This window comes from Sphaeramia orbicularis, chromosome 10 (genome assembly GCF_902148855.1).
Source record: "Sphaeramia orbicularis chromosome 10, fSphaOr1.1, whole genome shotgun sequence".
Lineage (NCBI taxonomy): Eukaryota > Metazoa > Chordata > Actinopteri > Kurtiformes > Apogonidae > Sphaeramia > Sphaeramia orbicularis.
Window position 1 is genome coordinate 23,924,630 of NC_043966.1, and position 22,619 is coordinate 23,947,248.

The window sequence follows — 22,619 nt, forward strand, 5'->3', positions numbered from 1 at the left end:
GGGAGGAGGATTTGTCCAAGGCGCGCATGAGTGATATTCATCTTGCTTTTTTGGGGGGGGATTTATTAGACAGAAATCCCAGTTACCACTTAGTCAACTTCTATCGTTGTCTATCAGCTCAGTTTGATTCATCCAACACCTGCCCCGGGATAAGAGCGGGTCAGCCGTCTCCTCAGTGCGGGTCGGAGCCGGACCAGAGCTGCGCAGGAGAGCTCCCCTGCGGAACGCGTCATGGGATACGGGAGAACCAGCGCCGTTTGTTGTATATGCACCTGAGGATCGTGGATTTACGCGCGTTTCTGGAGAAAAACAAGACTTAAAATCACTAGTTAGTAGAAAAAACTTTTGCCACACAGAGTTACAGGCTTCTGCCATTGGACTGTGACTTTATTTCTCACACACGGTTTGGATTTGAGTTTGGATCTGGCAGAATGGTCCCATCCCACAGCTTCACATTGGCCTTTGTCCTCTTTTGCTGTTCATCACTCGCAAATGGTGAGAAGTCATTCATGCTTAAAGATCCGTTTTTACGCCCAGTGTATTTTTATGCATGATGCAGCAGATCTCTTACTTGAAAGCGCTTCACTGTTAGATTTGTTTAATACATGCTTGAAGTGTTTTAGCTACTTTTCCGAAAAAAAAAAAAAAAAAAAAACAAGTCGTTATTAGGATCTTAAAGCCCAGAGGAAAGCTTTTGAAATTCATTTTAATAGGCTATAATCTTATTTTGTTTCACAGGGTTTCATTTAGTTGTTGGTAGATGTTGACAGATTCCATGTGGAGCCCTTACTCTTGGATTTTTTGTTAACTCTGGAAAGTATTTGATTATGTCAGGAGTATATAGTATAAGGTTAATGTTATAGGAAGACAGTGTTCCAGCAAATTAAGATTATCAACTGTAGTTCTCATAAATTCCGCTAGAGGTAGCCTTGTCCTGTTCTCAGTGAGTTATTAAGTTAATGAATTGCATTGACTGTGACAGGTTATTGTTAAGAAATATGTAGTTTACATTTCAGCAGGTTATGAGAGTTATCTTATTTATTAAATATAGATAAGGTATGATTTTAGATTTATATCTGAGGCATGTTTTTCCAAGTCAGCCTTTCATTATATTTTATGAAAATGTTTATTCCAGCAATTGTTATCCATGGGCGAAGAAGATAAACATCTTGGAGGAGAATGCATGTTTTTTATGACAGTACAGTCAAGTTCATTGTCTCAGTGTCACTCCAGAATAAGCTAGATAGACTATAAAAAAGGTGGATGTTTCTCCACCTTGTGCCAGGTCTGCTGTGCTGTAGATATTCAGAAAGGCTTCCTCACCATTTTCAAATAAACAGCCCATCCAAACAAAGGAAATACTGTTCACGTCCACCCCTCCTCCCCATATGACACATACACTTGTACACACTTTCAGTCTATGTAGCTTTGTCTACAATGTTTTTAAGTAGATTTCCTTCACTGTCCACACACAAAGCGTGGGAAAGACACAAGAAGGAAGCGGATGTAGGGGCAAGAGGCGGCCTGGAATTGTTCTGGCCAGTAAAGGTCACGGAAATGTGACACGCTACCTGAGCAAAGATTTCTTCCAGAGGCTTCTTGTTCTTATGTCGAACTGTGTCAGCCTCCATCGGCAAGACAATGGCAGGGAATGGAGGCCATTGTTTCTCCATGAGTAGGACTGACTGGTAGAGACATTAGTAAAGGATGCAGATTCAAGCTATTTCAACAATATCTGTGTACAGGTGTGCATGTTTATCCTGGTAACATAATGAATTTACTCTAAGTCCCAAAATGTAAGATCTAGGTTGCATCATGTCGGTGGGGTGCTCTAAAATTAAATGAGAGGTATAAACCTGAATTGCCTAAAACTAATTGATGTCTCCAAGAATGTGTTGAATATAAATACCTTATCTATTATGGTCTGAATCTTAGACTTAATCACCCAAACTGAGACAAAATCTCTACAACGCTTTACAATTGAAGGAAAATGATGTAATTTACCTGACTTTTATTGATGCCATGCTGTGTGGATTGTTTACTTAAATAATGTTTTCATAATAGTAGTCTTTGCACAAGTGAATTTGTCCCTGAATAACAAGCAAACGGACAAAAGAAAGGAATTAGTTGCATCTATAGATGCACACTGGGTTGATGAAGCTTAACTGTGATTTAAGAAAGAAATGTCTAATATTTGAGAGCAGAAGCTGTCTTGTTATGTGTCATCATAGAAAGGATTTTTTCTTTACACATATCGTTTCTTTTCACATTGTGATGAGTTCCACACAGTGGTCTGTTTCTACAGTCAGCAGACTCAGGTGCTTTGAAGCCGTCTGTCTAGGACAGCAATTTGATGTTGTGTCCAATTTGTTCTGGAGTTATTTTGTCATTCCTACACGGACATTTGATATGGAGTGAAAAATGGGAGTGATGGGAGGTCAGCCCAGTGCATTAGAGGCTCATTGCTCACTGGCAGTGTGTGTGAACTCATGCCGGTATTCTGTTGCAGACAAAAAACAAATACATGCCCATACCTACCTGGATTGCAAGAATCATGGAAAATCATCTCCTCACATTGGGATACTTAAATGTACAAATTGCTTTGTGTGGCTGTTCATCCAGGATGAGTGCTGCATCTGGCCTATACATCTCGTCTAGACATATCCACCCTGAGCCAGCAATAAATTTTCTTTGAATCCTGCATGAGATTTCAATTTCAAGGAGCTTCTCTCTGCTTACTAGTCTTAATGATATGTTATGGAGCAGGAATTTACTGGGTTTACTGTTCAGGAATTTCAAGCAGGAGATTCCTGTTGTTGGTTGAACTTAACTTTACATAACCTAGTTGGCCACCCATCATGGCCAGATGTTCCTTTATTTAGGTTTATTTTATGAGGAGTCTTGGGCATTTTGCCTCCACAACGCCAAGGCTCATATACAACTAATAAAAAAGGCACTTTCCCTAACTGTTGTCTTAACCTTGCAGTTGCTAAAATGGAGTGGTTTCAGATGGAGGCTGCGTCAAATAATATGTCAGAGTATGAACTGCAGTTACAGCTCTACTACCAGTGGTTATAAAAAGAAAAAACAATGGGGTCAGAAATTAATGACTTTTTACTTGACAAGAAAATGACAAACCAAACAAAAGTAAAAGTAAATAAACCTCTCTAACTGAACATTAAAATATATTATATTTAGTAAATCTGGAACTGAACATCAAATTAATGGCAAAATCCTTGGCCATTCTATACATGTTTTTTATATGTTTAGAGAAGCCTGATACTCAATAGTCAACAATCAGTACTGAAAGTTCTACTGATAACGATAATTTGTAAAATGTTCTGTCTGTATTTATTATCATACAGGCCAAATTAATTGTATGCTAGCAGTACAGTAGAACAGGAAGCTCACTTTGGGTGGTTGCCGCCATTAGGAGACCGGCCACTAGTCCTGATTTTTGTCAGTATGGTGACATTTTAGTGAGTGACTCACCTTCAATGACCCTGCTTTCTTTTGTTAAGCAGTTAGTCACTCAACACCCTTTCTATTCCTTTTATGTTCTTAGAACTACAAGGAATAAAATGGCAAAGTCAAACAAGGGAGTTATCATAGTGTATTGTTGTTTTTGCCTTGAAAACACCAAAAAAAGATGTTCTCCCCTTGACACTCAAGACGATTGCGTTGTTTCATGACGAACCAGGAAGTATGCACTAATGAAGTGTACACTCTGCAAAAGAGAAGGGAATTCCGCACATTATTCCCCGCACTTGAGGGTTGGGACTTGGGGTTTCCCGTTTAATTCAGTGACAGTAAAGTCATCTATATACGGTAATAGCGGGGTTTATTACTCAACATCGGTTACAAGAGACTGGCAGCATGCTGAAACAGCATCGAATATGCTGAATATGCCAACGTAAAATGTTCTCTTTGATTTTTCTCAGTTGTTTTTTTTTTTTTTTTTTTTCATTAATAGCCACTTCTCTGTAATAGTTTATGTCCCCAACTTTGATACAGCTTTTTTTCCTGGATTACAAAAAGCAATAAGTTTAAGTAATTACTGAAGTTTGTCTGTTTTAGGTTTATTTTCAGTTCTTTACAGAAGTGTAGGTCAGCATATCCTATCATTATTACTATTTGTTGTACCACTATATCAGTGTGGTAGAGCGTTAGCCATTTCACCACTATTACTGAAAACTCATTCAGTCTTCAGCTTGGATAAAGTGAAAAATATTTTCAGTTATTGTCATTGTTTGGCTGTACTTTCAGACTAAATATGTAAATAATATTTTCTGGACCACAAACACGAGGAATAAACCAGAATGGATTGTGAAGTCTGTATTTTTAGCCTGGTAGTGAATCTACCACAGATGTTTTCCAAGAACCAAGTCCTGTACCATTTCCCACTGTTAATGCCAAGTGAGGACAAGTACATATAATCTAAGTCTGATCTAATCTTAGTTCAGATGGCCCAGAGTCAGTGATCAGTTTGAGTCTGTGTGAATGGCTCAAGACCCCATCATCACTTGACTGATGATCATGACTCCCCCCAACACCCCCCCAAGCTCTGTTTGTTTCATGCCTGTCCTCTTCTTAATGGCTTTTAATGAGAACCAGCTTTGGGGGTCTTTGAACCAATACAATAAGCACAATTTCTGGCATTTTTCAGACGATCTGCTGGAGGAATGCAGCACACAGCTGTTACTCGGGGTTAGGGGTGTCGGGACGCTTGCTGAGGTCAGCACTGGGCAAGCACTGAGGCAGGTGGGAGTTTTGAGGGTGTGGGTGTAGAGAGACAAGGATGTTTTTTCTGTTTTAGTGAGCGGCTGGGGGCCCCTGCTGATTTATCCATCTGTAATGCGTTACTGAGTTAAAAAGGGGGATAAATCAAGTTTTAAGAAATGAGCTGCCTGCCCAAACAGTTCCAGGTCAGGAGGATGTTCTCATTTATTGTTATTGATATTACTATGAGTTCAGTTATCTACATTCCAAATCATGCTTGTGCTGCTCTGTACCAAATAAATAAAGTTGAGCATTAGTTGAAAATCTTATAGACCTATGACATGTTGTACTTTTATTGCAATTTGTCTTTAACAGGTCCCGAGTGTCACATTATGTTTGAATCTGTTTTCTCATTTCCAGCAATTCAGTAACATCACATTTGTGCCAACTTGTAGATCTAACACAAATCTGATGATTACGTTTTTAAAGCAGACTTCTGTGACAGCTATGTCACTCTAATCAGCAACAGATTATGAATATGTTGTTTTCAAAGTTTAGATCTTGTGGTTGTTTATTAATGTTACAAACCCTGGTTCTTTATCATCTAATAGTCTGCTCAAGGTATATGGTATTACAACATGAAAGAACCTGAGCCACATCCCTTCCCCTCTGTTTAACCTTGGACAATATAACAATGATGTTATAATACTTTCTGAGGAAGTCGATATTGAGTGCTACTGCCAACACTGGCACCGTCAGCTCATTCTTAGCACAGCAGCTGTTCCAAATAATAGACAAAAAGCAGGCAAAAGTGCGTGTGACTGTATATGTTTATGAATTTGTGTATTTCATGTGCGCATATTCATATGTGTTTACTATACATCCACCTTTGTGGATATGCTGAAATCAGTTTGAGTTGTAAGAGGTCTCAGTGTAGGACTGACTTTGAAACAGCTTTTGAAGCCAGAGGTTTGGATTTAGCTTTAGTTTACAATTAGGGTAAGGGTTAAGTAGTTGCATTATGCAAATCTCTTCACAAAGACAGATGTACAGACCTATGACTATGTATATGTGCAGGTGCATTTGTGTACATGTGTGCACAGGTGTCCATCAACTCCATCATATATCAGCCCGTTAACCCGGTGTAGTCATAAGATATTGTCTTATGCTACAAATAAAGGTTTCCCTATAGACCGACATATTTTGAGGGTCAGCTTAATAAACATGTTTTCTGTCCACAATGACAAACTGTTCATGGACTCAGTGAAAACAAGGAAACCATATATTGGACTCAGCTACCTCCTGGGAACGAGGGAGAACCAGAGTTTTTCCTGTGATGATTGCTGTAAAAGGGAACTTAAAATTGTAACTGATACAGCTAAACTGCAGCATGCTTTGAAAAATCCCAAGTTTACCATAATAATGTAAGAGTACATAGAATATTAAAGGCCAGTTTTAAAGAATGTCGTTCCAAAAAATGTCTGAGTGGTTGTTTGTAGATATCTATGGTGATAGGGGTCTGATTCTGACTGGTCTGACCTGTCTAGGAAAATGGCACAGCTGCTCCTCATATTGTCCATCCCTTCTTTCTATTCCATCTTTACTGTTCCTTTCTTTCTCACACATGTCTGCCATTCCTGCCAACAAGCTGCCCCCCCAGCACCGGAAACACCCCCAGCGCTCTCACAGCAGACAATCACTTGCATAAGAGACAGGAGCAGATCAGCACAAAGTGAACCCACATGCACACTGTTGAAGTGATTCATGGGAAATTTCCAGCAGTGTTCCATTCTGTTGTTTAGACTCATAGTAGCCGATGAACACCATTAAAGCAATGCTGTAAATCTTGATGTGTGTATGTTTGTGTGTATGTTCAACAGGACGTGCAGAGGTGGAACACTTGACAAAAATGCTGCCCTCTGAGACTCCCCTTGTCCTTCGAAAAGGGGGTGCAGTAACCCTCCTGTGCAGGTATGTAACAAACCTATTTGTATTGATAGAAAGTTGGAAAAAAAAAGCAACTTTAAGTCTAACTTATGATAAATGCTTGAAATTCCAGGTCCACATCCAGGTCCTCCATTCATAGAATTTGGCACCAAAGGCCATTTTAACACATTTTCACCAACAGTATATGGGTGGCATGTTGCTGTGAGGTAGCATGAAGATTAAAAAAAGTGAAAGAATTTCTGGAAAAAGTTCAGAATTCTATTTACACCTGACATCAGCAAGAGCGCTTTTTAATTTTCCATGTTTTATGAAAACAGTCAGCATTATGTTAAATGGATTTTGTCAAATAAAACCGCTCTGCTGAATCCCACAGATTTTGTCGAGCACCAGCTTTAACTGTGAAAAACTGTAAATTCTTGATAGGATCAGTTTTAGTAGACATTTATGATCTCCAAATTTTTCTTGTCGTTCCCTTGTCCATTATCAGAGTTTCATGAGCAGGAAAGGGATCTTGGTTGGCTTTCTGAACTGTCAGTGCACACGTGAGCAGGTCTTATGGAGGCTTTGCTGACTTCAAAGAGGCTTGAACCATCCTTGACAGGAACAAGTGGTAGTGGTCCACACTTATCAGTCTGTTGCAGTTTCCTTTTGGGGATAGTGGGACATTTGTAAAGAATTTAGAGAATCCTGCATAATTTTGTCAGCCTGCTAGGAATGTAATGAACCCCATGTCTATCTAACGTAACGTTTCCCTACAAGGCCATATGCTAAGATGTCTGTCTTGTTTTTTTGTCACTGGATGAGAGCTGAAGGTGCTTGACCCAAAATTCTGCAGGCAAAGAGTGGTATGCAAGACATGTTCGATGTTCCTCTGGGATCTCTTTAATGAGAGTTTTAAAATGGATGTTGCGTGGAAAGAATGTGTTAGCAGTGCAGATCATTCGAGACTAACAGTGTTCCCATGTGAAACTTCAAGTTATCGGATGACTCAAGGTTCACTTAAAATAAACTTTAAATGAACATAAAGCCCCAAAAGATCACTGCCAGATGTGACACTTGTTCTGAAAATAGATGCAAGTTGTTTGATTTATTTGGCAGGTCAACAGCAATGTAATCTCGATTTGTCAAATATGTATTAGTTGCAACATAGTATGAAATTTAAAGGTATAACTGCACTGACTTAAGAGATGTTGTCTGCTGCTTTAGTCTACTGCTTTATCTCATACTGTCCATCTGTATGTTTTCTGCCAGAGGTCACGGTCATCTGCACTGGAAACTTGGAAATCCACGGCGCAGGCTTTCATCAGAGGGGGTGAGGGTGGAGCAATGTGACCCCACTCATCACTCACGCTCACACTCTCACTGCAGTAAACTGACAGTCACCCACCTGACTGCCAATGACACTGGGCTGTACAGCTGTGAATACTACAAAGATAGTTCAGACCACATCACTTCAGCATATGTCTTTGTTGAAGGTAAGAAGGACAAAGTGATCTTTACATTGGAAAACACTGGTGAACTGTACACAGTCAATGACCCACTAAAAGTCCAAAGTAATTTTACTGCATGAGAAAAAAGGGCATTATGCTGTTTAGAAAAACTAACAACCTGTCAATAAACTGTAAAACTGAGAAGGGTTCTTTCTTTTTAAGACAATTTGTTTTTCTTTGTACCATTTAGCAGTGTTTGGTTTTGTGAAGGCAACAGAAATCTGCTGATAAAAAGAGACGTTTTCACAGTGTGATTGTCATCTGCTGACGCCAGTGTAGAGTCTGATGCTGGCCTGAGCCCACACATACTGTCGTGTGATTGGTAATGGACATAATACATAATGCAATGTCAGTGAGTAATGTGATATTTCCTGTAAGGTACAAGTAGTAGAGGAGAAGTAAATTAAGAAGAAAACTGAATTTTGCAACTCTATGCTCTATTTACTCACAGTTATTTTTACATGCAAGAAGCTGACTCTAACTTACAGTCTGAGGTAACACAACTCTCGGAGAGAAACACAGAGAGGAAGTAGTTGTATTGGTACTCTCGTTTCTTCTGAACATGGAAGGGAGAACTTGATTGCACGGGAAGCCCTTGTCATTGACTGTGATTTCCTGCTCTGGCTACTGTTTTCCTTAGCCTACCCTGAAATGTCACTTTGCACCAGCAACAGTTACAGTATCATTCAAAAGGAGAACATAATAAGGAAAACAAATGTGAATGTCAGGCCCTTGATCTATACGACTTCAAAACAGTTTCTGTATGTTAAAAAATAGATATCTGCTGAAGTGGTGTGAAATAGGTATAGACACGAGTAAGTCACTTTTCTCCCTCTGTCATGTGAATGTGGTCCCCAGTTGGCCCAGCTAGCAAGGAGCCTGCTGTGCCTGTTTAGTCTAACTCGCCCTTTTCAAAGCACTTAGGCTGTTTATTAGATCATTTTCCATGCTTATTTTACAAATTCCTTTATCACACCACTGCTGCTTGACCTCACATCAATCGCAGATTATTTGTGTAGACATGAAGTTCCCACAGCAATAGCAATGCCTGGGTGCCCAGTGGGAACACTCCATTAGCTTGCTATGTGCTCTGCCACCTTATCAGTTTTGAATGAATGGACCTGAAAGGCTCTTGGGTGTTTGATGTCCTGACATTGCTATAATTCAACCACAATTCTCAGTACAGTCCTGGCTTTACTAATGCCCCCCTCCTTTAAACAAACCAGGGTTATCCCAAAGGAAAAAACATAAGGGGCCACATCTGCTTCAAAATGCAGTTTCTGTCTGACCTGCGGTTGATCATACTGTTTTTGTATCTTAGATCCTCAGCAGCCGTTTGTCGATCCCTATGATTCTTTACCTGACATCCTGTGGATCTTGAGACATGAGACCAGCCTTGTAATACCATGTCGGACATCGTCTCCAAATACTGTTGTAACACTAACATCGGTAAGTCTTTGTAGTGACAACCATTCCAATTCTTCAGCTCATTTTTTGTTTAATTGCAGTTTATTTCATGGAGAAAAATGTGTTTATGGTGTTTGTATGTCTTATTGGATGCAGGGCTTAATTATACAGAATGTAAATACAGGAAAGAGACATTGCTATTAATACCAGCAGAGAATATTTATTGTCACTAAAAAAAATCCACTTTGTGCTTTAGCCACCTTACCAGTTCTCACACCCTTTGTGTGTTAAAGTACTTTAGCACACAGAAGAGCATAGACAGTGGCTCGTCTGGAGGAAACTCAGGGGCGGCGGAGGGAGTCATCCTGTCGCCTTCCTGTAAGAGCAGGAAGGTGCTCCAAGAGTCTTTTTCTCCGAATAGATTCTCAGACTAAATATAGTCTTACAAACATCAGGAAACACTGTAGAAAAACAGTACACGCTGTGTCCAGCTGTAGGAAACAACAGATAACTGATGCTGATGATTGTGGCATTGGATACCTGAATGCAATAAGACATTGGAGTGAAGGAGAGTGCCCTCTGTGAAGGGGTTTAGACAATCCCTTTCACAATTTAGTGAAATGTGAGAAGCTAGTTGTGGTCACTGAGGGCTGATATATGCTTCTGTCTATGCTTCTGTTGTGGCTTTAACACATGGAAAATCCATGTGACAAATTGCCTGTTGTGGACAAATATATCTAACTGAGATGGCACAGAGTGTTTATGTGACCTTCCTGCAATTGGTAAATATATGGCACTCCTCCTTCCTGCTCCTTTTCCTTCCTTCCCTTTCCTTGTCTCTTCTCCGAGCCAAACCTTTGGCACGAGAACAAACAGCAGCAGGCACGTACATCCTTTTCCACAATGTTTTGTGCCCCATTGCATAAATGATTGCAGAGGTTCATCTTCACAAAAACAATTAAAACTAATTAGACCTTTACTTTTAGCAGATGTTTGTCCCCAGCTGAGCCCAGCAGAGCATGAGATATATGTTAAATGAAGTGTGTCACAGTTCAGTCTGTCTCACTCTCCAACATTTAGTGTCACTAGCTATGAATGGGTAATAACATTTCTGGTATTTTTGTTATTGCAGGGCCCAGAAAGAAAAGACATTAAGGAAAAGAAATGGGATCCAAAGGTGGGATTTAAGATTCCCTATAGTTCGGACACACTCCACAGCTTGCTCACCTGTCACACCAGGGTTAAGAACCAAGAGTTCACCTCAGTCTACATCCCTCAAAGACACAGTAAGTCTATTATTCACCAAGACAAAACATACTAATTGAGAATTTAGGATCAGGCTGTTGAAGAGGCTCAACTGTGTCTTGAGCATTTCCCAAACCGCTTATACAGTATTTATCTTCATTTAACAGCTCTTTTTCTTAAAAATGTGAAAATCGCCCCAGACCATGTGAAAGTGTTGGTTGGAGAACAAGTCACCCTTAACTGTACTGGGGAGACCACCTATAATGGAAGGATCAACTTCACTTGGGATTTTCCCAAGAAAAAAGTATGCTTGGATTGACTCAACACCACACTGTATGTGATACAGGCCATCATAGATTAAAGCAATGGGTTTCATTATACTTCTTTTGTGTTCAGGAAAATCGCCATGCTTTTAATAAGACGCGACCACCGCCTGACGCAGTTTTTGTGATGAGCAATGCTTTAATTTTGCCCAATGTTACAACAGAAGATAGTGGAATTTACCACTGCAGAGCTGAGATTGAACCCACAAAATACAAGAATGCCACAGCAAGAGTCACTGTATATGGTGAGTATGCTTTGGGTGGATTAAAAACCTGGTTTCTTAAAAGCTGGGTTTTCAGTAAATTAACTACTAATTAATTAAATTGACAAATATAAATATAAGCCTGCACGATGGATTTTTATCATATAAATTTCTCTCAATATCAGTATGGTTCCCAACATATCATGTCATTATTTTTTCTAGAGCATCCATTTCTCAATCTCTCCTACAAGAATGATAAGCCAAGTACTGTGATCGTCAAAGAGGGTACGAAGAGGGTTGTCTTTGGGCCAAAGGTCAAAGCTGTACCTGCGACAGACATGGTAATGTGGTAAGTGATGATGCGAAAACTACTGATTATATGTTGAATGTGTTGCTCCTCTCCTCCATAAGGAAATTATTACTTGTGTAAAGTTATGCTACTCAACTTCAAGCACACATTTTTAGGTTTTCATCTAGTGTGCTTTATGAGTTGTGTTTGTCTTGGTATTTTGCTGTAATTTAGCTGTTCTCATTATAAAGCTGTTTTTAATGTTTTATTTTATACAGTACAGATTTTATGCTCTTTCCATCTTGTTTTATGTTCAGCACCTGCAGTTGCATTTGATGCATGACTTGTGATTTACAGATAAAATTGGATCAATGATTGATTGAAGTGAAAGTAATACTAGTGTACTTTCTGTACTACAATAGAAGTTCAAAAAGTAAATAAAAGTAAAAAGAAAGTTTGACACGGTAAAAGTGCTCACAGTAATTCTTTTTTTCATTGTTTTTGGTTCCCATCATTTATATTCCTATGCAGCTCAAACTGTATTGGGTCTGAAATCTGATAGAAACATCAATAACTGAGAAAGGATGGCAATATTTCTGGTCTGAATCTAGCTTAATCTCAGGGAACCAAAACTACCAAAGTGGCATTTGTTGGACCGCAAGGTTTACTCAAACTCAACAATATTATTGTTTTATTACCCAAACCCTGTCAACCAATATCAGCAAAGCTATGAGCTCTTACCTCTGATAAATGTGAAATGCACATGTTAAGGGTGGGTGTAAACTATAGTAGAAAGAGTAATTGTAATTTGTTATTTCCACCTCAGATTAAGAATTTTTGATTAACTGTTTTCATGGAACAGAATTGTAAATGGGTGTAATTTCCAGGTATAAAGATGGCATCCCTATCAAGAAAAATTCAACTTGTTTCAAAATGTCTGGCAACAACCTAATCATCACTGATGTGCAAGAGAAGCATGCTGGGGTCTTCACCATAAGTCTGGGCATCCAATCCAAGGGGCTGCACAAGAATCTGAGCTACACTGTGGTTGTCAAGGGTAAGCCACTGCCAAAAAACTGATAATGACTGCTGATCCTAAGGAAATGAAACAGTGCCTTGGCTGTGCACTGAGGCTTCCCTGGTGCTGCAGCCTGGAGTTGCTTCAGCCCAGTTCACTGGACGGCAGGTAGCAGCTTAGTATGAGAGGAATTTGGGGGCTTGTTGATTCCAGGGCTGGATTGACGTAGCAGTGGCAGCTGTTGTTGATTATTGGGGCTCTTTTGAAGGGGCTTGGCGCAGTGTGTAAATGGCCTGGGCTCTATTCTGCACACAGACTCCAGCCGCTCCAGCCCCTTCAGTCCCCACCATTTATTTGCATCCTCACCATGTATATATACAGTGCAACTCATACAAACAGCATGCCCTGTACAATATGTATACAGCTTGAGGAGAATGAAGACTGAACATCCAAAACATCACTCTTATACTTTTTTAAATTATACTTATAACAATTAACACCAGAGCTCATGCATGTTAGGGGTTACTGTTTCTGATAAAAAATTCTATCCCTATGACATTCTTTGAGCATTATCAAGGAATCTCAATAGCATGCCAAAAAGTGAAAAAATCACCTCCCTCTTGCTTGTATAAGATTTATTTATGGTCCTTGACTGTTCTGCCTCACAAAACTTAAATTCATTGGAATGACAAACATTAAACAGTCTCACAAACAAAGTAAAGAGAGATTCCTGGTGTCAATTAGGGAACTCTTTTAAACTCAGTTCATCAGTTTTTTAAAGCTGTCACAGTGGTCCAGACTGTGAGTAGGTTCTATGCGGCGATGGCGTGTGTATGGTGAGTTACAGGCTTTATGTTTTGCCAAGTCATGTTACTGTGACTATTACAGCTGTAGAGAACAAATGAATGGTCAAATGGCATGGAGCTGTCCTGAGGTGGCACAGGGATCTTTGCCTGTTGTTGATTATTGAACATATGGCTGATTTAGTGACCTGGGCACGGCCACAGCGGGTCTTTTTTGGCCTGCACCAGGGCAGCCAATCATCTTGCCACTTCTGAAGGAGGTGGCAGGATATAAAGGACAATTAGTATCAATTGCACCTATTCATAGTCACTTGTGTTCTTATAAAAAAGACATGGCCATTGTTGCATATTCGAAATAAACTAAACCAAACATTACCAGAATCTACAGTGGGTTTTGATGGTCAATCTAACTTGTGGTATCTCTTGGCATTTCTCCACCTATCCCCTGTTTTATGTGGATCTCTCTTTCTCAGTGCCACCAGCAATTTCAGAGGCAGAGCTTTCCGCTGTGGATGTGCAGCCATACTCGTTTGACAAACAGCATCAGCTAACCTGCACTGCTTATGGGCTGTCGTTGCCAAACATCACTTGGTTCTGGCAACCATGTCACTCAGATCCCACTGCTAAAAAGTGAGTCATCATTTTGTTCTCTTCAAATCACTGAAATCTTTAAATAATATTTTCTGCATTCATGGCCAGTTAACTTCCTTCAGTTTTGAAAATAATAAGCACATCAAAGTTTTAGCAAGCTTCTTACAGCGATCGGACACTGGCGTGTATAGAAAGAAAAAGGTTTGGAATCATTTAGGTACAGGTGCTATTCAAACATTATTTATTTATCTATTTTTTGTCTGAGCGAATTTAACTCATGACAAGAAAAACAAAGTTAATTTCTCTCAAAATGAAATGAAAATATAAAATGTCTCCTAAAAGTTTATGGTGAAACACTGAAAATTAGGCCAGTCAGATGCAGTAGTGAGACTACTTTTTTTCTAGGTCTGTCAAAAATGGAGACATCTACCTAAACAACCCCAATGTTAGTATCTTATTTGCACTAGTAACGTTACTGTATTCATAAACAGTATTTTTCATTTAAAGTGATTTGTTTTATTCAGAAATATGTGATTAAGGAGTTTTTCTTTGTCCAGTTTCATATTTATTTTGATAAATGGTAAACCAAGAAACAATTCTTCTATATTCTGCTTTTTTCAAATTGCACAGTTGTATGAGGAGTGTGTGTATTGTGGTTGAATTAACAAATGCACATATGCAACATCACAGACCCAACAGTAGGTAAGTGTCAGGTCCAGAGCTACCAGGCCAGCCTTTGGGTCCCACCATAAGGCAGATCTACTTTACCATATTTTGGGTCAGAGCGGACTCTGGCCAAGAATATGGCACATTAATCACACAAACACAGCCCTTGAGAACTGTCCTCTGCTTTGTGGTCAGTGATTGTGTAGGCTGAATGGGAAACAAGGGAGAAATATATTAATCTCAAATTCCCGGAGCTGTTATAGCGCTGAACAGAACTTAGTGTATGAGTGACTGTGCGTGAATACCAGCCTGGTAATGAACCCACAAACAAGATGAACATTCCCTGACATCCAGGCTTGTCAATGACAGCAGGAGATGTGTGAGTTGTGAGATCAGGAAAACAATGGGCCATTACCCTCAGGTTATCAGACCCAAACACTGTTAACAAAAACAACATTGCAGACTTTTGTCTAAGAAAGACACTCAAATTGTTAGAGTGTATTAATTCACAAGTCCTTCTCTCACATTATAATCAACTCAAAAAACTATTTGTGTTTAAAAATAGTGTTGGATTAGTTGGCTCAAAGCACCTCTTTCTGTGGGCCTAAAGATAATCAGAGTTGGCACTAGGAAAAGTGGCTGGACTGCAGCAGACAACTAATGAGACAGAGGAACAGCTATAGCCTGGTGGGAGGCCAATTGTGCAGAATGTTTGTTTTATACAGCTCTGACCCTGTAAAGTACCTGTCACTGTAAATCTAACATGTTGCCCTTCAAGATCATAGCTGATCTGAATCTTTGGGAGTGTAGAGAGGGCAAACACACAATCTGGAGAAGGTTTACAGACGAGGGAAGCTTCTTCTTTTGAATATGGCAGGATTATTTTATGCCTTCTATTAAAGGTGGAAGCATGGTGGTGTCATGGTTATCACCATGGCACGTTGAGAAGTTATCAGCTATTCCTTGTTGACCGCCAAGGCCTAAGGATCAACCTTATCTCCTTTGGCCAGAGCGTTGGGGGGCTTCCTGTACGAGGTGACGCATAACACAGCCCTTCCTGTCGCTGTTGCCATTTCCTCCTCTGCCTCTCCTCTCATCAGCCTGATTGTTCCCCACCACAGGCGGTGAAGGGTTTAGAGGTGGGGGTCAAATCAAGGATTTCTTTTGGTTTTGTAACCCAGACAGACCAATCTGAATGTCCACCGTGCACAGGTTGAAAACTCTATAAATACAATAAAAACTTGTGTTAATCACATTGTCAAACTAGAAAAGCACTCGGAGAGCACAGACCTCTGCCAAGGTAGACCAGGCATCATCCCCCGCCACACAGACACATCACACCCCTGATCACCACCAAATTTAATCATTTGTTCCTTGTGCCAGTATCAACATTTCCTGAAAATTTCATCAAAATCCATCCATAACTTTTTGAGTTATCTTGCTAACAGACAGACAGATAGATAAACCCTGATGAAAACATAACCTCCACCGTTCCTTGGTGGAGGTAATTATCATTGTCAAGGTTCTTAGTTAAAACTTTAAATGTGTCTTTTACACATCTTGACAGCATTACTAAATTTTTGGTTTTGTTTCTCCTGCAGATGCATTAACAGTCAGAACACTGAGCCACTCCCGGTCAACACTGATGACAGGGCAAATTACTCCTACAACTGGATCAAGAGCATAAACTTTAAGACTGAACTAGTCAAAGAAAAAAATAAGGTAGGTATTTTTTTTTTTTCTAAACAAGTGATAACGAAACATTTTACTCACCGGGAAATTTTAATTGAACCAGTAGTGGTGAATAATATGACTGCATAATTTAAACACTAACCAGATGCAGAAGATGTGTAAGATTTGGCTGTGTAGCCAATAGCAGTTCCAGGTTCAAGTAGAAATCTTTCATGAAGTTATATTCAATATCTCAAATCCATGATTGCTCACAAAACTTAACATGATAAAATTAGTCTTTATCAATTTGGACTCATCTGAAACTTTTGGAGTCATCATCATTATCTTTTGAATAAATGAATTTCATCATTGTTGACTTATCAGGGCAACATTGGAGAATGACTCCATGCGGGATGTGCAAAAACAAAGATGCAGTACTGAATATTGCACGACTCAGCCTTGGCTAAATTGCTTACATACTGTACAGTACTAACAGAAAGGCACTATTTTTCATTTGGCAACAAAAAGAACTTCCCTATAAGGAACAAAGTTTGGATGAAATGAGTTCTGTCTTCAGAGGCCTTTTTACATTCTGGATCCATACTATACAGACACAGTTAATTTGTTCCTACCCAGGTATAATACCCCCTCATTTTATAGCTTTTATGAAGCAGGTCTGCAAAATGAAGCCACTGCAGCTTCATCCTTGCCAAAGAAACATCTTCTATTCTAATATCAATCTTTCTGTCTCTCTTAGGGCTACAGCCTTCTTGACAGTACAAAATCTATATAACTTAAACAATAAATAATGTAATCCCCCTGCCAGTATCAGTTAAAATCAGCCTAAAGTCTGTTTTTTAAGTGCATATTGCTGCATTAGTATGTCATTTTTTGGCTTTGGTAATGAATACAGTAAATTGAACCAATAGATCATCTTTCTATCAATCATGTTATTATTTTTTCAATAAACATCAAACACTATTTTCACATGCAAACAGCATACCATATAAAGGGGAAACTGTAGACATTGCAACTAATGTCCTCTGGGAGCCTGTTACTATAACTGTTCACTCATAGCATAATTAAGAGCAGGCCTCAACTTCCATGGCTCAGTCAGTCCATAGGATTAGGTCAAAGAAACCCATTACAGCAGGGTGGGTCAAGTTAGGCACAAATTCATTGGCATACAGGTTTTCTACACAAAAAAGAATATTATATACATGATTTTGGTGATTTGTTACAGCATATCAATTCAGATCAATTCTCCGGTAATTGTCAATTTGAAGACTTTCACAGGGCATCGGGTCTAATATGTGTCTGACATAAATAGGGAGGCACCGCTTATTTACAAGTTCTCGTGGCCAAACGTTAGTGCTTTATGAGGGTTAAGACTAAGGGTCAATGATAACAAGCAGCAGTTTAAAAGAAGAGGGATTTGTTGGAAGTGAATTCCTCTCTGTCACCCCACATAAATCGTGTTGGCCCGTGAATAAGAACGTAGTCAGGGCCGGGCCTCTTGAGTGGCTGCCCTAAAGGCCTGGTAGAGAGGCAGTCTGGCCCGGGTCAAAATATAAGGAAAACATTGAAAGAAGACATGGGCACAGAGGTCACAATGTCTGATCAGGTCACCACTTTGGGACTCTGCACAGTCGTTTAAATGACTGTTTTTGAGCTCGTGTTACATTGTGGTTCGTAACAGCTGAAACGCAATATCATAAGACCTCTCTATCAGAGTTTTGACAAATGTCATAGTATCTTGACTTGGACAGTATGATATAATGTTATGCCACCTATTCTTTCATCAAGAAATGTGCATGTGTGGTGGTCTTTATAAGAGCTTCAACCTTGAAATTGTTTCATGATTGTTTCTGTGAGAGTCAACACAATAGCTCCTACAGCCCAGGAAGTTCAGGCCATGCATACAACGCAGACAATACACCCACATCATTCACTCTCTTTGATGTAGACTGACTGCCCCCAAAAAACAGATGTCACCATGAACACAAAACAGAGCCCCATGGAGTCTGGCCCTCCCCCAAGTTGCACTTATTATTTTGTCTATTTAAGCCGTTAAAATGTCATACTTGTGTGATGACAGAATTGAGTATGGCATTAGAACTGCTTTCCAGGAAATAACAACGAGTCACAGCTATAGATCTATACCACAGGTCTCAAGGAGAGTCAGTGGGTTTTTTATTCTCCAGATGTACCCTTTCATTAATGTGAAACAGACCAGCCTCAGTCCAGACTTACCCGACTCTTACCACCAAATTAATTCATGCTGATTGAAATCCCAAGAATAAATCACACTTCAGTGTCAGTTATGAGTGTAAACATTTGTTGTTTATGTCACCATTAATGCTGCCTTGTTGATCCTAATTAGACTGCAAGTAAACTGGTGATAGGAAGGGCTGCTGTGTCAGGACACTACACTTGTGTAGCCAAGAACGAGGTTGGCACCACGACAATGACAATCCCATTCTACATCAATGGTAAGTACAAGGAGATTTCTGGAATGTAATATAATGAGACAGCTTGAATATCAATCACTGCAAATTTTACAGTTCAGCTAAAAATGCATGCAGAAATATTGTTTCACTGTATCTAGCATTCATTATCATGTGACCTGGATTTCTCCTCATAGATGTACAGTTCACACTGTAATGAATTGCAAGAAAAGGCAAGGAATGTGCAGATTGTATTGTGCAATAAAGAGTCCAGAGGGGGGCATTAATTGAAACCATCTTTCACTGAAGCTGAACAGCTTCAGGGAGGAAGAGAGGCAAACATGTCCTGAGCCATATGGAGTGCCATAATGGCACACTTTTAAAAAAACAGCTACAAATAACTGCATTCCAGCTCTAGTGCAAGCAGGTCATTCTTCTTTCACTCTTAGCTTACCGCTACAAGAGTTTCCTTTGTTATGTATCTGACCATTTCCAAATGTTCCCAAAATGAATATCCACCGAGACAGTTATGTAATAATGATTTGGATGAGGTGTCACTGCACTCGTTCACGGTTCACTCTGCAACACAGTGAATCACATTTCCTTAAAAGTTGAGTGAATCACATCTCTTGAAAAAATCAAAAGCTAAAAGGTTTCTTTTGGTAAGGGATGAAAGTGGGTGCAACAGTTTTTGATAGGAAGCCAACTATGAAAAATAGTCTCTCAGATAATACTCAAGAGGAGTCCTGCTCTTCCAGAGGTAGAGAAGATGAAGAATGATGGAATGCTGCTTAAAAAGAGGAAGAATTGTAATAACAGCTGTCTTCTCTTATGGAACACAGAATGCTTTCCAGCGATCTGAATAAACAAGCACAGTCTGGTCCCCCTGGGGCCCAGACTCAGCTTTACTCCAATTGGATGACTGCAGGAGCGCCATCAGCAATGCTGTCCACCAGCAACATGCTTCCAATTAACAGTGATGAAACAGGAAATAACTGCAAATTTGACATTCCTGGCCTTGCGACAAGCAGCTTGGTGACCAAAGAAAAAAGTTTAAAATCGGATCTCCTGCCAGCAGAATGCATGTCTTTGTTTAATTCATGCAAAGCAGATCACATGGGTCCCTCTTTATTTACTTACGTTACCTGTCCTAGACTGAGATAATTACAAATGAAAATGTTGTAACATCATATCCCAATTTATCACATTCTTCTTCCTTGTCACAATAGATCAGCCTGAGGAAATTTCCATCTACCCTCGGACAGTCATTGAAGGAGATGATGTTACTCTGACCTGTCGGGCTCCTCGTTACCTTTACACAGACCTGCAGTGGCTTGATCACATGAATCAAACCATCTCTTCCAATGGGTCCAGTCTGCAGTTCAGCAACTACTCCATTTCCCTTTCTCTGCACCTGCATAATGTGTCCCAGAACAGCACTACAGGTTACAAGTGTCAGGGGTATAAGCTACACAAGAAGGTTGTGGTCAAACCTGCTGCACTAACAGTGGATGGTAAGACGATATAAGAATCTGGTACTTATCCTGACACCTCTTTTTATGAGTTGTATCTGTTTTCACATCATTTACTCACATAACATACTAGCGAACATGTAATATAGTATGTTACATGCTGCATATTTGTCATTTCATTCAACTCTAGCCTTCTATTTAACATTTATGTCTTGGCATGTCACAATTGAAATTAGACCCTTAAACAACAAATGAACTGCATATTCAACTCTTTTTTCCAGCAAGAAAACACCCCTGGCTGAGTCAAAATCTGACTAATCAGGATGTAAACAGCAGCAGCACTCTGGTACTGGCTTGTTTTGCCCTTGGGGTTCCTCGTCCCTACATCATGTGGTACAAAAATGGAATTCCAGTGGGAAAAGGCCCAGGTAATCCTACAAGACTAACATACCGATGGAAAGAGAATGAATACAATATTAGAAAAAGGCTAACAGACTAAGAGTAGCTCCTGTTATTTTATTGTTAAAATTTGTTGATGGACCAAATTCTTTCATGAATTGATTTTTTTATGTGATTGTAATGTTAGATATTCAGTAAAAGTAGGCAGATCTATAAAAATACACTGTGCCACTTGATCTGCATTAACACAACCTCAGCTGCTCAATTCCATCTACTTGTTTTTATCAAAGGATTTACAAGCACAAGCACCAGATGAAAATAGCCTTTCAACATTTAACTGAGTGTGTGTGTTGCAGGTATCACTTTGGGAGAGGACGGAGTTCTGACCATTGAAAGGGTGAAGAAAGACGATGAGGGTCTGTATGAGTGTGTCGCCAGCAATGTTATGGGTGTCGCAAAGACAAGTGCAGTCGTCACTGTGCTCGGTAAGTCATTCTGTCACCTTGAGTTAAATACTTGTCCATCTGGGTCAAGATTATCATTAACCATTTACCTTTAGAGCAGAGTATTCCAGCGTGAGCCATTCTGTCTTAGCAGTCAGTCTAGGTTTGGACCAAATACCACATCGAGCAACACAGCCCCGGCATGTACTGTGTGTTCAGTCAGAATGTCTCAGAGGCCCTTTTAGACATGTTTTTCTGTCACCACTACAAATAGCTCTGACTTCAGTATGAAAAGTCTCCCTTAGCAGAAAATCTGTGGCTGCCAGGAATGCCAAATGAATTCTTTCTTGGGTTTTATGATCAAGCCTCTGGCTGAGGGTCCTTACATAGAGGACACGACCTCAGTGGAGTGTTAAAAAGCCCACTAATTGACTGCTTCAACAGCCAAAGAACTTCAAACACAAATAATAGTACTATATTAGAAGAGAAGATCTCCCATTGTATGTTATTTAAGGTGCATGCATATATGTAAAGGTGGTCTTTGGGCATTTTAGTCTTGATGTTCAACTTCATATCAGCGTATGCTATTTATTCCATTTCCATAAATCAACAGACTTAAGTTACAGACTACATACATATTTTGCTTTTTATGTTTAGTGAAGGATTGCATGAAACAAAGCCTGCAAAAGCTTTGCACATTCATGGGAAATGAATTTACTAAGTGTTGATATGGATGGTTAGAAAGACAGTGTTTGGAAGAAAACATTGTTCAAGAAGTGTGGTATGCTTGTCCCAAACAAACCAGTAATAAACACTAGAGCGTGTTTCCACTTGCTTTTTGTATACAATCTCTCAGAGAAAATTTAAAGAAGCAATAAATAAACATAGGAATGATGTGGAATAAAACTCTCATCTTGACAACACTGTGTGCAAAGTTGCAAACTTTTTGTTTTTTCCACAGTCACAATTCTCCACAAATCCTTGTCAATGTAATAAGACAGTTTATGAGATCACCAAAAGCACAATGTGGTTTTTTAACAAAGAGGTCTGGTACCTGATGACAGTTCCTTTCTTCCCAGGGGATGAAGGGAAGCCAAACATTGAGGTAATCATTCTGGTGTGTACGGGAGCTGCAGCCACGTTCCTCTGGCTCATGCTTATCCTCTTTATCCGCAAGCTAAGGAAGGTAAGGTGTTATATTACTGGCTTTTCCTTAGAATCTGCATGAGATTAGCATGATATGGGAAGTTCAAACAGTCAGACTAGGGACATTGTGAATTTTTCACAGACTCTTTTTCATGAACTCCATACCATTTAAATTGGCCCCAGTGACTTTATGGAAGCAACTGACTCCTTGACTCATGCCTGTTGTGAAATAGGGTTTAATAGAAGGCTAAGTTTAGCTAGTGTTTATCACTTCCACATTTCCAGATAATTGGGAAGTGCTGAGTACATTTTTGTATGTACCCTCAAAGTAGAACATTAT

At 39.6% G+C, this 22,619-nt stretch overlaps 1 protein-coding gene across 2 annotated transcripts in view; it reads left to right on the forward strand.

The window, feature by feature from the left end:
* The window catches only part of kdrl (kinase insert domain receptor like), a 41,335-nt gene continuing 18,716 nt past the window's right edge, over positions 1-22,619 (forward strand). The window contains exons 1-16 of one of the 2 annotated variants that reach the window (XM_030145708.1): positions 1-495; positions 6,600-6,690; positions 7,918-8,141; positions 9,478-9,605; positions 10,696-10,849; positions 10,976-11,112; positions 11,205-11,376; positions 11,557-11,683; positions 12,511-12,680; positions 13,918-14,074; positions 16,303-16,423; positions 18,756-18,864; positions 20,049-20,333; positions 20,573-20,719; positions 21,047-21,175; positions 22,213-22,319. In XM_030145708.1, the coding sequence (XP_030001568.1) occupies positions 432-495; positions 6,600-6,690; positions 7,918-8,141; positions 9,478-9,605; positions 10,696-10,849; positions 10,976-11,112; positions 11,205-11,376; positions 11,557-11,683; positions 12,511-12,680; positions 13,918-14,074; positions 16,303-16,423; positions 18,756-18,864; positions 20,049-20,333; positions 20,573-20,719; positions 21,047-21,175; positions 22,213-22,319 (2,322 nt within the window). In that variant the 5' untranslated portion in view covers positions 1-431. Of the gene's footprint in view, positions 496-6,599; positions 6,691-7,917; positions 8,142-9,477; positions 9,606-10,695; positions 10,850-10,975; positions 11,113-11,204; positions 11,377-11,556; positions 11,684-12,510; positions 12,681-13,917; positions 14,075-16,299; positions 16,424-18,755; positions 18,865-20,048; positions 20,334-20,572; positions 20,720-21,046; positions 21,176-22,212; positions 22,320-22,619 lie in introns of both variants that reach the window. The other variant, XM_030145707.1, reaches the window with a different exon arrangement.